Source organism: Pinus tabuliformis, chromosome 6 (assembly GCF_031772625.1).
Source record: "Pinus tabuliformis cultivar Carrire ecotype Pingquan chromosome 6, CPIR1, whole genome shotgun sequence".
Taxonomy (NCBI): Eukaryota; Viridiplantae; Streptophyta; class Pinopsida; order Pinales; family Pinaceae; genus Pinus; species Pinus tabuliformis.
The window spans coordinates 1,563,660,570-1,563,673,699 of record NC_142292.1 but is presented as its reverse complement, the minus strand read 5'-3'; the positions used below and the strand labels follow the sequence as shown (position 1 = coordinate 1,563,673,699).

The 13,130-nt window shown below is 39.0% G+C and overlaps 1 protein-coding gene across 1 annotated transcript; it reads right to left on the bottom strand.

The window, feature by feature from the left end:
• Positions 1–5,449: 5,449 nt before the first annotated feature.
• Positions 5,450–6,190, bottom strand: LOC149264718 (putative disease resistance protein At1g61300). The gene has a single exon (XM_089400538.1). The coding sequence runs from the start codon at positions 6,188–6,190 to the stop codon at positions 5,450–5,452; it is 741 nt and encodes a 246-aa protein (XP_089256664.1).
• Between the last annotated feature and the right edge of the window lie 6,940 nt (positions 6,191–13,130).

Here is a 13,130-nt window from a genome sequence, read left to right as displayed (position 1 = left end):
GCCTGGGTGGCGCCTGCACGAGGGGGGGCGCCCTCGTGCAGGCGCCACCCGGGCCGCCCGCGCCCTCACCCGGCAGGCAGGGCGATTCCGGGAATCGTCCTGCCTGCCGGGCTAGGGCGCGGGCGGCCCCGGTGGCGCCGAGGGCGTGGGCGGCCCCGGTGGCGCCTGCACGAGGGAAGGTGCCCTCGTGCAGGCGCCACCCGGGCCGCCCGCGCCCTCGCCCGGCAGACAGGGCGATTCCCGGAATCGGCCTGCCTGCCGGGCGAGGCCGCGGGCGGCCCGGGTGGCTCCTACACGAGTGCGCCCGGGCGGAGGGGGGTTCGGGTGAGGCGGGCAGGTGGGTGAGGGCGCCGGGCGGGGCGGGCGGGTTGGAGCGGGCGGGTGAGGGGGTGCGGGGTTGGCGAGTTGGGGGAGAGGTAGGGAGTCCGGGCGGAGGGGGGTTCAGGTGAGGCGGGCGGGTGGGTGAGGGCGCCGGGCGGACGGGCGGGCGAGGGCGCCCGAAGGGGTGAGGGCGCCGGGAGGGTTGGAGCGGGCGGGTGAGGGGGTGCGGGTGGGCAGGTGAGGGGGAGAAGTAGGGAGCCCAGGCAGAGGGGGGTTCAGGTGAGGCGGGCGGGTGGGTGAGGGCGCCGTGCGGGGGGGGCGGGCGAGGGTGCCCGAAGGGGTGGGGTGGGCTGGCCGGCGAGGGCACCTGAAGGGGTGGGGCGCCCAGAGGGGTTGGTGAGGGCGCCCGGGTCGGGCGGGCGTGCGGGCGTGTCGGGGACAGAGTAGGGAGAAAGTTGGGGCGGGCGGGCTGGGATGCTTGGAGGGTGAGTGGGTGAGGGCGCCCGTGCCGTGCGGGGGGGGGAGGGGGGTGGGTGAGGGCGCCCGAGCAAAATGTTTTATTCGTGATTTACTTTTTTACACTGGAATGTTAATGCATGTCCTTTTGAAATATGAGGGGCGGTGGGTGGGGCGATTGTTGATTAAAATTTATGATATATTTTCGTTGTTAATTTAAGTTAATATGTTTTTATTATTTACTGATTTATGTGTTTCTATTTTTCAGGAAAATGGCATCAAAGAGATTTTCAGTGAATCTTTCTGGACCAAAGACTCATAAAGGTGCATCTAAAAAAAACATTGGTGAACAAACTCCACCTGAGCTCATGACTACAAATCTTTCAAGTGTCTCAAGTGATAAGAAGATGATTTCAGACTGGAAGAATTCGAAAGAGGTGAAATTTCCATCAAGTATGTGGTATGTGAAAGAAAGAGAAAGTGTAAATGTGAATATATATCTATATATCGATATACCGAATGATAATGGAATTTTTGAGGTGATGGGAAGAGTCGTAGATATGTGTTCGATACCGGACACTGAAGTTGTTTACGTACTTACAAAAGCTCCCAAGTCACATGAAAGGGTTAAATACCAACTATCATATTCATTGTATGACACGAGCGAGGTATCTGCAAAGTTGTGTAGTCAAATCGTAAATGAGATGACACAAAACATCGTAAGTATTGTTATTTATATTTGTATTTTGCGTTTTTGAAAGTGTCTCACTATATTTTTTAACTTTGTTTTTTACTGACATATGATATTTTGTTTGGCAGAATTTCGTTGAAAGTTGTTCAATTAGGTTGGGAGGCATTCATTTCATTGAGAATGATATTATGAAAGTTGTCAGCAGTTTTTACTCAGTGTCAGAAGAAGATATGGAAAATAGGCAAAATGAAATAATTGATAATGCTACAAAACTACATCCAAAGAATCAGAAAAAAAGGTCTCTGGTGGATAAATCTAGCAAGGGTAAACAAGTTACTTTTGAGAACGATGAAGTTGAAATTGACAATGAAACATATGTTGTCATTACTGAAGATGACATTGGAACTGAGAAGAGCCATAAAAATCCAAAAGTAACAATGCCCAAGAATAACTCTGGTGGGAATGTTATGACCAAGAAAAGTAAAGTTAATGATTTTGAAGCAATCATTACCAGCAGTCAAGAACCTAGTGAAACTTCAAAAGGAAGCAGAGAAATCATTACACCAGGAGCTGATTTAGAAGATGGCATTATCAAAACAAAACAAAATGTCATTCGAGAGAATTTGACAAGGAGAAAATTAATTGATGGTGGTCGCACATTTCAGCTTAATGTCAGGAAAACCTATAAAGCAAGTGAAGGACAATGTCAATATCAAGTTAGAAAGCCACATCATTTTCATGTTCACAACTTGAAGACATTGATGAGGTACAATCCATATGCTCATGTGGTTAGTTATGTGCTTCTTGTTGATCCACTTCAAGTTCCCAACAAAGAAGCATTTGATAAGTCAAAATGTTTTGAATACAATTATTATGTGCTTGGGGGGAACCATTCTGTAGAAGCTCAAAGACAATTGATGGAGGAATATCCTAATAAACCACGTTTTGAAACAATGAAATGTATCATTTACGCTGGTTTATCTGATACAGAAGCAAAGTTAGTGGCATGGGATCATAATTCAGATAATGAATATAGGATGTCTATGACTTTCATCCAAAGAGTTAGATTTATTCATAGTGAATTTGAAGAAAAATGTGGTGGGGATAGGACAAAAGTTAATGCAGATTTCCGAAAGGAATGTTGTATGGAAATAGGATATCAAATTGAAGAGAAATCCAATTCAAAAGGTGGAAAAGGCAGCAAACATAGTGATTTATTCAGAGGTATTGATAACATTTTCCAATTAGCATTTAGAACTGGAGATGTTTGGAGGTTGATTGATGAGATTTTTAGCATGTGGGAAGACATTGCCATTAAAAACCAGAAGGTCAAAAAGTCTAAGCCATTCATATGTGGCAACAGTAAATTAGCTCCTGAAATGAAGCATCTTCCAGACGATATGACTATCACACCTTGGAGGGCGATGCAAGGAGTGAAAGATGAAAAAATTGTCAAAACAATATTATCTCGTGTGAGGTCAGGGGAATTATCATTGGAGGAAATGTCTGAAGAATTTCAAAAGTAAGTTTCTTGAAATATTTTTATTTATTTCTAGATTTTAATTATATTTTAAATAAAACATGTTGTTCTTGGTAGTATTTGTTATACATATCATTATATTAACTTTTTGTTACTTTATCTATGCAGTCACAAAGTTTACATGAAAATTCAAGAACAAATGGTTAGATTGTTGAATGAAGATAGTTGGGATGATGTCATACGCAACTATCCAGATTCAAGTTCTACATCAACATTAAAAGCTTTTTATCTTGCATTTAAAAAGGTATCTTGATTTATACATTCATTTTTATTCACCTGTGTACTATTTTTAATTTATAACTTACACATATATTTGTTTATTTTATAAAAGATGAGGAAGGATGATAATGGAGTGCCAGATAGTTTCAAAACCTTTATTGAAAAAATAAAGATGGAAAGACTGAGGAAGCAACGTATTAAGGATATTCAACTTGATCCAACTCTTAATCATTTCATTTGGAATGGGCTAGACACTATTCAATATCAAGTAATACAAGGCGACTGTGAAGACATTGCTAAACTCATACCTAAAAGGGATTATGCCCTAGTCATTGCAGATTTCCCCATGGTTTCAATATTCCAAACATTGACTATGATAGTGACCCTTATACTTATCAAGCTTTTAGTAAAGTGGTTGCGGGATTTGTAGAAGTCACGTCATCACCATTATGGAGATTTGTGACATTTCATTCAGACACACAATTGGCAATGATATTGTCAAGCTTCAAGGGGAAAACAAATTCAAGGATGCAGCTTACATGGTAAGACGTTTAAAATGTATATTTGATTAATGTTGAAAAATTTATTTATGTACAAGTTAATTTAACTTTTACTATTTCATGTTACAGGGAAAAGTCAAATATTCTTCACAATGAAGATCAACAATTTATAAATGATTGTGAGTTCATTCATATTGATAGTTGGGCAAAAGATGATAGCCATATGTCTATGATTTTTAATCGGGTAGACAGAAAGAGTCATAGCCAAACACTGAGTTATGATGCTGTTGTGAGAAAACTAACATATGAAGACAAAGAAGCAAAAGGAGAGATAGTTAACATTTATCGAAAACCACAATTATTGATTAACTATCTTATAGACATTTGTTCAAATGAAGGAGATTGGGTTTTGGATTTATTTTCTGGCTCAGGTAAGTTTTATTATATGGAATTGAATTTCAATATGTTATTTTTTTAATTAATATGTCATTGTACTAATTTAGTTCATTATTTCTTTGTGCTTGATAATTAGGTACAACACTAGCATGTTGCCTTCAAAAAGGAAGAAATTGCATTGCAATTGAAAAAGATCCAGTATAGTGCAATTTCATTCAGCAAAGAATTAATGCTATTCAATTTCTTCCAGATGCAATGCAAGAAATTGGGTTGAAGAAAGGGGACTTTAGTGAATCACGTGTGGCAAAAAAGGCAAAGGAACCCCAACCACCATTACATGGAATGTTTGGAAAGACATACATTGGGAGTTTCGCAGACATCAATGACCCATTAGAAGAGGAAAATGAGCAAAATGAAACAGAAAATATTGTGGAAGAGGACAATGATGAAACTCTAGAGGACGAAGAGTTTGGATTACGTGACATTGTTGATTAAATTTAAGTTATGCTTGTAAATCAAGCTTTGCAATGTTTTGACTTTGACATTTTATGAGAAGAATAAACACTCAATTAGGGTTGTTATACGTTCAATATTGGTAATATGTGATTTTTGCATTGATTTTTAAGTTAATCATTATTTTTCGAAAAAAAAAAAGTGATTTTTATTATTTTTTTGACATGAAATTTGACATAGAAAAAGCTATTATTTAACCATTTTTAATTAAAATTATCGTATAAAAATTGTGATTTTGACATGTCAATTCTAACAAAAAATTATCAAAACGTGTAGTTTTTTAGTTATATTTATGTTAAAAATTGTTATTTTTATGTCCATTGTTAAAAAATATTGTTTTTTAGAAACAATTATTTCATGTCGATTGAAAAATTAATTAAGGATGTATAAATATGTAGAATATCGAAAAGTCTAAATATCAACCTTCTAATTTAAAAATGCAAAACAGTAAAAACCTCACGAAAAAAAATTTTAAAATTATAATAAAAAACAAGAAAATGTGGAGAAAACGACCACTTCAAAAATTATCAAATTTACTAAATAATTATTTACATTTTATACATTAAAAAATTTAAAGCCAAAAAACATGGCTTTTAAAAAAGGAGTGTGATGCAGAATGCTCACTTTTTTAAATCAGCATGAAAATCACTACCATTCTAAAACGTGATGTACATAAAAAAAACTAAAGTGCCAAAAACTATGCTCTAAAAAAAACATGTGTGTTCTGCATCACCCCTTTTCAAAATCAGGTCACTTTTTGCTATCTCTACGAAACGGGTAACAGTATCAGTTCCCGTTTCAAAGTTTACATTGTTAGTTGCCCAGTGCATCGTAACTCAAACTGAGGCAATCATAGACAGCTTGAAGGTCTTGCCTGTTGGCGTTCGACAACCTGTGGACTGCCAAGTCCCATTCTTGTGCATCAATAATTCCTGCCATTGCCCTCCCTACTGCTTTGATTGCCAAGGGAAGCCCTCCACACTTTGTACACACAACCCTCGCCTTTCCTTCGTCGATGTTTCCTGGCAGATTTCCACTGTTATGTGGAAAAGCATGATAAACAAACAGCCGCCAACTATCATCCTCCATCAAATCGCCTAATTTAATCAATGTGGACTTATCTGCATTAACTCCCATCTCCAACAGCGTTTTCTGGTTCCTTGAACTCACAACAATTTTGGAGGTGGAATGGTCGGCTAGCCGGAGTAGACCCAATTCCTCTAGCAATCTGCCACCCTCCTCCCATACATCATCCAAGAACAACGCAAACCTTTTGACCTGCATACTCTCATGCAACCATATTTTTATAGCTTCCTCATTCATATTGTGATCTGGATTTATGTTTGCTTGCATGCCTATTTGGGAAGACAGTTGATTCCTAATATTTGTGAAAGATGGAGACTGCGAAACAGTCAGCCAAAGCAACAATCCATTGGAAAAGGAATCCCTCACCTTTTTGCTATTGAAGACGGACTTCAGGAGGAGGGTTTTACCAGAACCACCCTTGCCAAGCACGCCAATGCACGAAAAGGAAGACTCACCCTCTGCCTCCATCACTGACTTCTCTAGTGCTGCAAAAGCATTGTGTTGCCCCACGATGAGGGGTTCGTTGATGAAGAAACCTCTTGAAGCATCAGGTTGGGTGGGCGTTGCAGAAGTAGAGGCTCCAACTGGAGAGGCGCACAACTCTTCGATTCTTGAAAGTCTCTCTCGGAGTAATCCTTCTACTCGTTTTATAACGAGAAATCACGTCATACTTAGCGATTGTACTGCATTGTTGCGCCATTGCTGATGCTGGTCGGGGAAGCGCATCCAGCTCCTTAAGCCATTTATTAGCAGCCGAGGGTCTCAGCTTATTGTTGCTTTGAGGAATTGAGATTTTCTTGCTATTTAATTGCAAGCGATAGTGCTGGATCTCCTTCAACATTGGCTTAATTTCCATTACCAGACGCTTCAAATTGGGCAATTCTTTCTTGCAACGGAGAGCAATGTTAACGTGATCGATAATTTGGTGGATAGCCATGTCTATGCCCACACCAATAAATCCAGATACGAAACCAGGATCACCCATGATAAAAAAATATGTTCAACTCCCTTGATAGCACAAAATAACAAAGCCCCAGAATGGTGAATATCAATATTGAGAAATCTTGAAATGAAAAATTCCAGCCAATGAAATCCTCAACCAATATTAACACTACAAGAGCAGAGCATTGTGGAAGGGAAGCAGAAATTATGTAACTAAAAACCAAACGGGGATTGTGAACACTAATGCTGAACTTTTGTAACCGATAACTCTGATACATAGATAGATAGATAGGACCAAAGAATTGAATGTAAAAGAGCATAATCGCCATTATAGCAAACAACGAAAACGAGATTCGTGATAGCTTGTGCGGTAATGAATAATGAGGGCCCTTTTTCTTTTCTATGACGTTAACCACAGAATTCTTCATTTGAAAGCAAGCCAATATAACACAATTGTTTATCACGTATTCTATTATTTTGTGTGACGATAAGTTTGTGTTTTATAATTTACACAGAAAAAATTCAAACACACTAAATGTAATTAGATATTCACACCACATTTTAGAGTACAGCAATCAGTTAAAAAAGAGCAGCATAATTAGATTCCATAACCATCGGCCTCACTTTTCAAAAAGATTATTGGCAATTTTTTATATATATGTAAAGGAAAGTACAAGTAATATAAGGATGTTCAGTTTGAAAAGAGATTTTTTTTTGTCTATAGATGAACTTCTGTTTTTGGTCAGACGAAAAAAAATACTGGTTTCTATTAATAAAACATATAAACCCATGCATATATCATATTCATGATTGTTCTACAATATACTTCTGCAACATGTAAGAAAACCATCATCACCCATATAAGTTTCACTTAACAAACATGAACATACAACTTACAAGCAAAGTATCACTTGGAAAAAAAAAACTATACTGACATCCAAAATTTTGTAAAACAAGAAACTTATCCACCTACATGTATTGTTCAATCAAAAACATATTAATGCATATAGTCTATGGGAGAGTAATCAAACCCTCATCTCTAATTGTGTTATCCTCATAGAAAGCGAATCTCAGAAAACCAACAACAACAGTAATCCCATCTTTCGATAGAGTGTTAGCAATGATGTTTGATTCCTTGAAGATATGCTTGAATGTGATATCCTTGAAAGAGATTACGATCCATCCAACAAGGAAGTTCAAGTGGAGAAAAAGTAGTGTTTCCCATAATACCATTAATGAGGGATTTAGAAACCCCGTAAATATGAATACCGTCCATAGATTTCTCCTTTGCAAACCAGAGCAGTCCCCACAGTGCCAATATCTCGGCTCTAGTGTTAGAGCCCATCCCCCATGCCAAAATAATATGTAATGTGTTCAGTTGCATATTCTAAGCCAAGCCCCAGAACTACATAGACTGCCATGTGCAGTGCCATCCAAATAACAAGCTGGAAACAAAATGTGAGGAGCCATATTTATAACCATTAAATCCTTGGTCACCATTGTGTGTTGTTCTTGTGTGTCCAACCAGGTTCTAATGTTGTAGCAAATTCTGAGAAGGTTTAGAGGAATGCCTTAAAATATGTGAATGTCTCAAGCCTTCAATATCTCCTAGATGATAAATAGTGGAATAGAGTTATGTTGTCCACTACTGGAGACGCACCAACAGAGACATAATTCTACTAATGGAAACTATTTGAATCGTATGTGGTAAGCATGAAGAATTTGCACCCATGCATGTAGAGTAATCTTGCACTTGAGAAAGAGGTGTAGGCCCATCTCATTTCAATCACAGCATAGGGGGCACCACCCAGGACCTTGGTATCCCCTCTTACTAAGATTTTCCCACGTCAAAATTTTATTATGCCATGCCATCCAATTGAAGAGAATTATCTTCAGGGGAACTTTCCACTTCCATACCTTCTGAAACAAACAAGGGTTAGTTAAAGAAAATCTTGTACACATAATATACCTGTAAATGTCCACGAACACTACAAATCTTTGTTGTAGTTTTCCAGCCCAAGTGAGTGAGTCCCATTTCACGTTCTTGCATAGACCTACCTACCAAAGATCTTGAATAAAACTATTCCATGTATGAAATCACTATCCATTTAATCCCAATTATGCAGCGTCTTTCCAAATTGGACAATGCCCACTCCATATGCAGATGATCTATTCCAAGAAAAGGAAGCCCCTAGAGTGGAGAGCCTCAATAGTGTCCTCTGGAAGGCGAGATGTATTTCTAACTCCTGGAATTTGTTCCAAACAAATTAATATCTCTTTTCCCTCCCAAATGACCATCTAATTCTTTGAAAGAACTAGCTTTTTATCTTATGAAAACTCAACCATATGTATGACCCAGATTTTATGCCAATATCTTTTTCTCTGAAACAGTGTATTGTGCTTTTCTTCTTCAAGTACCTTTCCTTCAAAATCCCCCCCATATGCCTTCTCCAAAAAATTCTCTCCATAGTGACTTTATGAGACGATACTAACCAAATATTTTTGTGTTCAGAATGCCCCAACCTCCGAAATCCTTTGATCTTGTGATTATGTCCCAACAAACCAAATGGAATTTATGAATCTCTTTTATGCTCGACCATATGAATTGAGAGAGGATAGAACAAATCCTTGAAGTGATATAGGAGGGGAGTGTGAAAAGATGTGCATAGTGTACTAACATTTGTTTTAGAACCGCCTGAGCCAAAGTATATCTACCTCCTAAAGAAAGCCACTGGTGAGTCCAAAATTTCAATTTATTTTGGAATTTGTCTACGAGTCATGTCTAATCTTTTAGTCTGTAATTGTTTGGCTTAAGTCTGAATCCAAGATAAGTGAATCCATCCACTAGTGGTTTGGATCCCACCCCAAATATCCCTGCAATGAAATCAATCTCCAACCTCTCTGCACTTGAGAAAAGTAACAGTGACTTATGACCATTTGCAACCATTCCAGAGGCCTCCCAAAAACGTAAAAAAATGTAATGAGGAAATACCCATTATGTTCTAGAGACCATCCTGAAGGCGATGATGTCGTCCACAAAAAACAAGTGAGATATGTTAACTTTGTTTTCCACCCTTAAGCCTATGAATTTTCCCATGTTGTTTGCTGAATTTATCTTCAAACTATGCCATCCATAAACAGAATGAAGAGCATGGGAGATAAAGAGAAACTCAGTCTCAAACCTCTACCCGCCCGAAATAAATTTGTAGGATATCCATTTATTAAAACAACAAAAAACACAGTCGTTACATAAGAGATAATCCAATCCACATTGTGCATGTCTAGTTGAATTTTTGTCAATATAATCCTCAAGAAAGACCACTCCACACAATCGTATGGCTTCCGCAATTAATCCTCCATAACCATCGTTCCAATATTTTTGTATGAATGGAATGCATAAATTCTTGTGTTATGGAAATTGCATCATGAATAATTCAATTGTGTAGGAAACCAAATTGCTCCATGGATATGTAATCCCATAGTGTTTTCATGTTGCACTTTGCAATAATTTTGGAAATAAGGTTATATGTAATGTTACAGAGTGATATCATTCTTAAATATAGGAATGAGGAGGGAGCACATACCTTCAGTATAAGGGTAAGGAAAGTCAATTTTATTTCTCTCGAGATATGAATAGTAATTTGGGATTCTTCTACCAACTACAGTATCTCCACGACTAGTCTCACACGTTGTATTTTGCATCGAGCGCAGTGGGGGGGTCACAAGGGTGGCGGTAGGCCCCCCTGTCAAGGTGTTTTTAGGGGGGCGGTGGCCCCCCTGCACGTGGTCTGGGGTAGCGCCCCAGGAAATATTTTTTATTTTATTTTTTATGTGGACCCAATAATAGTTCAACGGACCCAAGGATGGGGGAAGACCCAAATATGGTGGGCAGACCTACCCATGGTTTTGTGCATTGGTTTTTCACATGGTTTTGGGAATGATGGTTTTCTTCCCATGGTATTTTGTAGATCCGGTCAAGGGAACGACTGTTATATTCTAATCCAGGGTCAATGGATTAAGGTTTATGAATGCTTTGGCATGTATATATATGTATTGTAACATTGAAAGGAATATAATGAAAAATCAATCTAGCAGTCCTGGTTTTGGGATCTAGGGGAAAACCTTTGTGTATATTTGTTTTATGTTCTCTCCATTATTTATTTCTCGGTTTTAAGAATTCCTTTACATGTAATTTTTGTACTGCAGAGGGGTTTTGCTCAGCCCTATGGTAGACCCGTTTAGTGGGAGATCTGCGGGATCGATTCTTGAGATGAAAGAAGATGGAAAACAATGGAAATATAGAGATCAAGAAATTTAATGGTCAGAGTTTTGAGTTGTGGAAGATCAAGATGGAGGATCTTTTAGTGGACTGGGATCAGTCGATTATTGTAGATCAAGGCACGACACCAACGAGAATGTCAGCAGACGACTGGGCAAAGTTAGATCAGAAGGCGAAGATCACAATACGATTGTGTCTCTCAGATTCATTATGGTTGAATGTATCAAGGAAAGCTACAATGAAGGATTTTTGCGACAAGTTAGGGACTTTGTACCAATCTAAGTCTCTAGTGAACAAATTGTTTCTATGGAAAAAGATGTATAACCTGAGGATGAAGGATGGAGACTCAGTAACAGAACATTTGAATGCCTTTAATACTATGATAAACTAATTGTTATCTATTGATATTAAAATTTTAGATGAAGATGAGTGCATCAATTTGTTGTGTTCTCTACCATATTCGTGGGTGGTTGTTGTTATAAGTAGCAATACAAATACCTTAAAGTTTGATGAAATATTATCATCCTTGTTGTTGGAGGAGATGAGATGGAAAAAGATGGAGATCCAAAATGGAGATTCCCATTTTGTGAGAGGATGATCCCATAATAGAAACAAAAATAAGTCATCAAGTTGGATATCTAAATATAGAGGGAGATATGAATCTCCAAGAACACCTATAAAGGTGTGTTGGAAATGTGGAAAGGAAGGGAACTACAACTGTGCCTCACATAGAATTGGTGATTGTAACTCTTAGAGGTCTCCCTCCCACATGGGAAACCTTCATTACTACTATAACCAACAACAATACCTTCCCATAATTTGATGAGATTGTTGGAAAGCTCACTCAAGAAGAATGAAGGATGATATCAAGAGGAAGAATTCAAATGCATGAAGAAGGAGAACCCAATGCATTCATCACTCAAAACAAGAAGAAGAAAGGGAAAGAAAGTCCATCAAATTCAATAAAGAATCCACCTAAAAATGTAAAAAGGAATGATAGAACATCATCTCACATTGAATGCTACAATTTTCAAGAAGGGTCATTATGCTCAATTGCCCCTAGAAGAGAAATGGTTCACATTGTTGGGCATGGAATCCCCCCAAGGCAGCTTTTGGGGCTTAAAGCCCAATTTTTGACCAAATCTTTTTGTAAAAGCTCCGCAAATTCCGGTTGTGGGGCATGAAATCATAATAGAGTCACAGGGTTGTCCGCCCTAGTTTTTGTAATGTAACGTCGGCTGGATAGACCTACCCATGGTCCGCGGACCATGGGATTGTATAAATAGAGCAAGGATCTAAGTGTATAAGATAACTAATAGCTAATATGGAATAGAGGAGAGTAAGAGAAGTCTAAGTGATTATGCTTAAGTCTAAAGTGTGTCTGTGGGTCGTAGGGTAGGGAAAGGCTCTGCAGCTGAGTGCGCAAAGGCCTAGTAGTCCACAACTGAGTGTGTAGACCCCTGCAACTAAGTGTGCAGGGCAGGTCGAGTCTATAACTGTTGAAAGAATCAATAAAGAGAAAGTTTACCATACTTTTGTGCATATTTTCCTGTTTTAATACATGATCGGGTATAATTTGCAAGTATACGGTTTATATGCTACGTGAACTTATTTGAATGTTTTGTATAACTAATTATAACATAAGACATCCAAGTACGCAATGGTAATTAACTGGTATAGGAAGATAAGTAAGATATCGGGTAATAGCGCAAAGCGTAGCTCTAGCAGCGCAGAGCGTGGCTCTAGTAGCGCAGAAGCTCCACAATCCCTGGTTAGGGTTGTGCGAAGGCAGTGTATCAGGGTGTGAGGAACAGGGAAGTGTGCGAAGCGACCTGTGCACAGGGAAAAACAGTGAGACCAGTCGAACCTCTCAGACATCTCAAGGGTGCAGAAAACTGGTTATAGCACCCTCCCATACTACTTCGGGTGAGACCTCAGTCCACGCTCCGCGGACTGTTGCCGAAAGTGCCAGTAGTACAGGGATTTGTTTGGCTAATTAACTTCGAACCTGGGTCAGGCCCCAACAAGCCAACACACACCACAACACTAGAAGCAACAACAACATGTTTGATTATCGAAGAAGAGAAGATGAATGAAGGAATGATTGCAATGAAAGAGATGAAAGAAGAAGAAGAGATGCTCCAAGTGACCATGAAGAGGATTGTCATCCTTAAAAGAAGTCAAGAT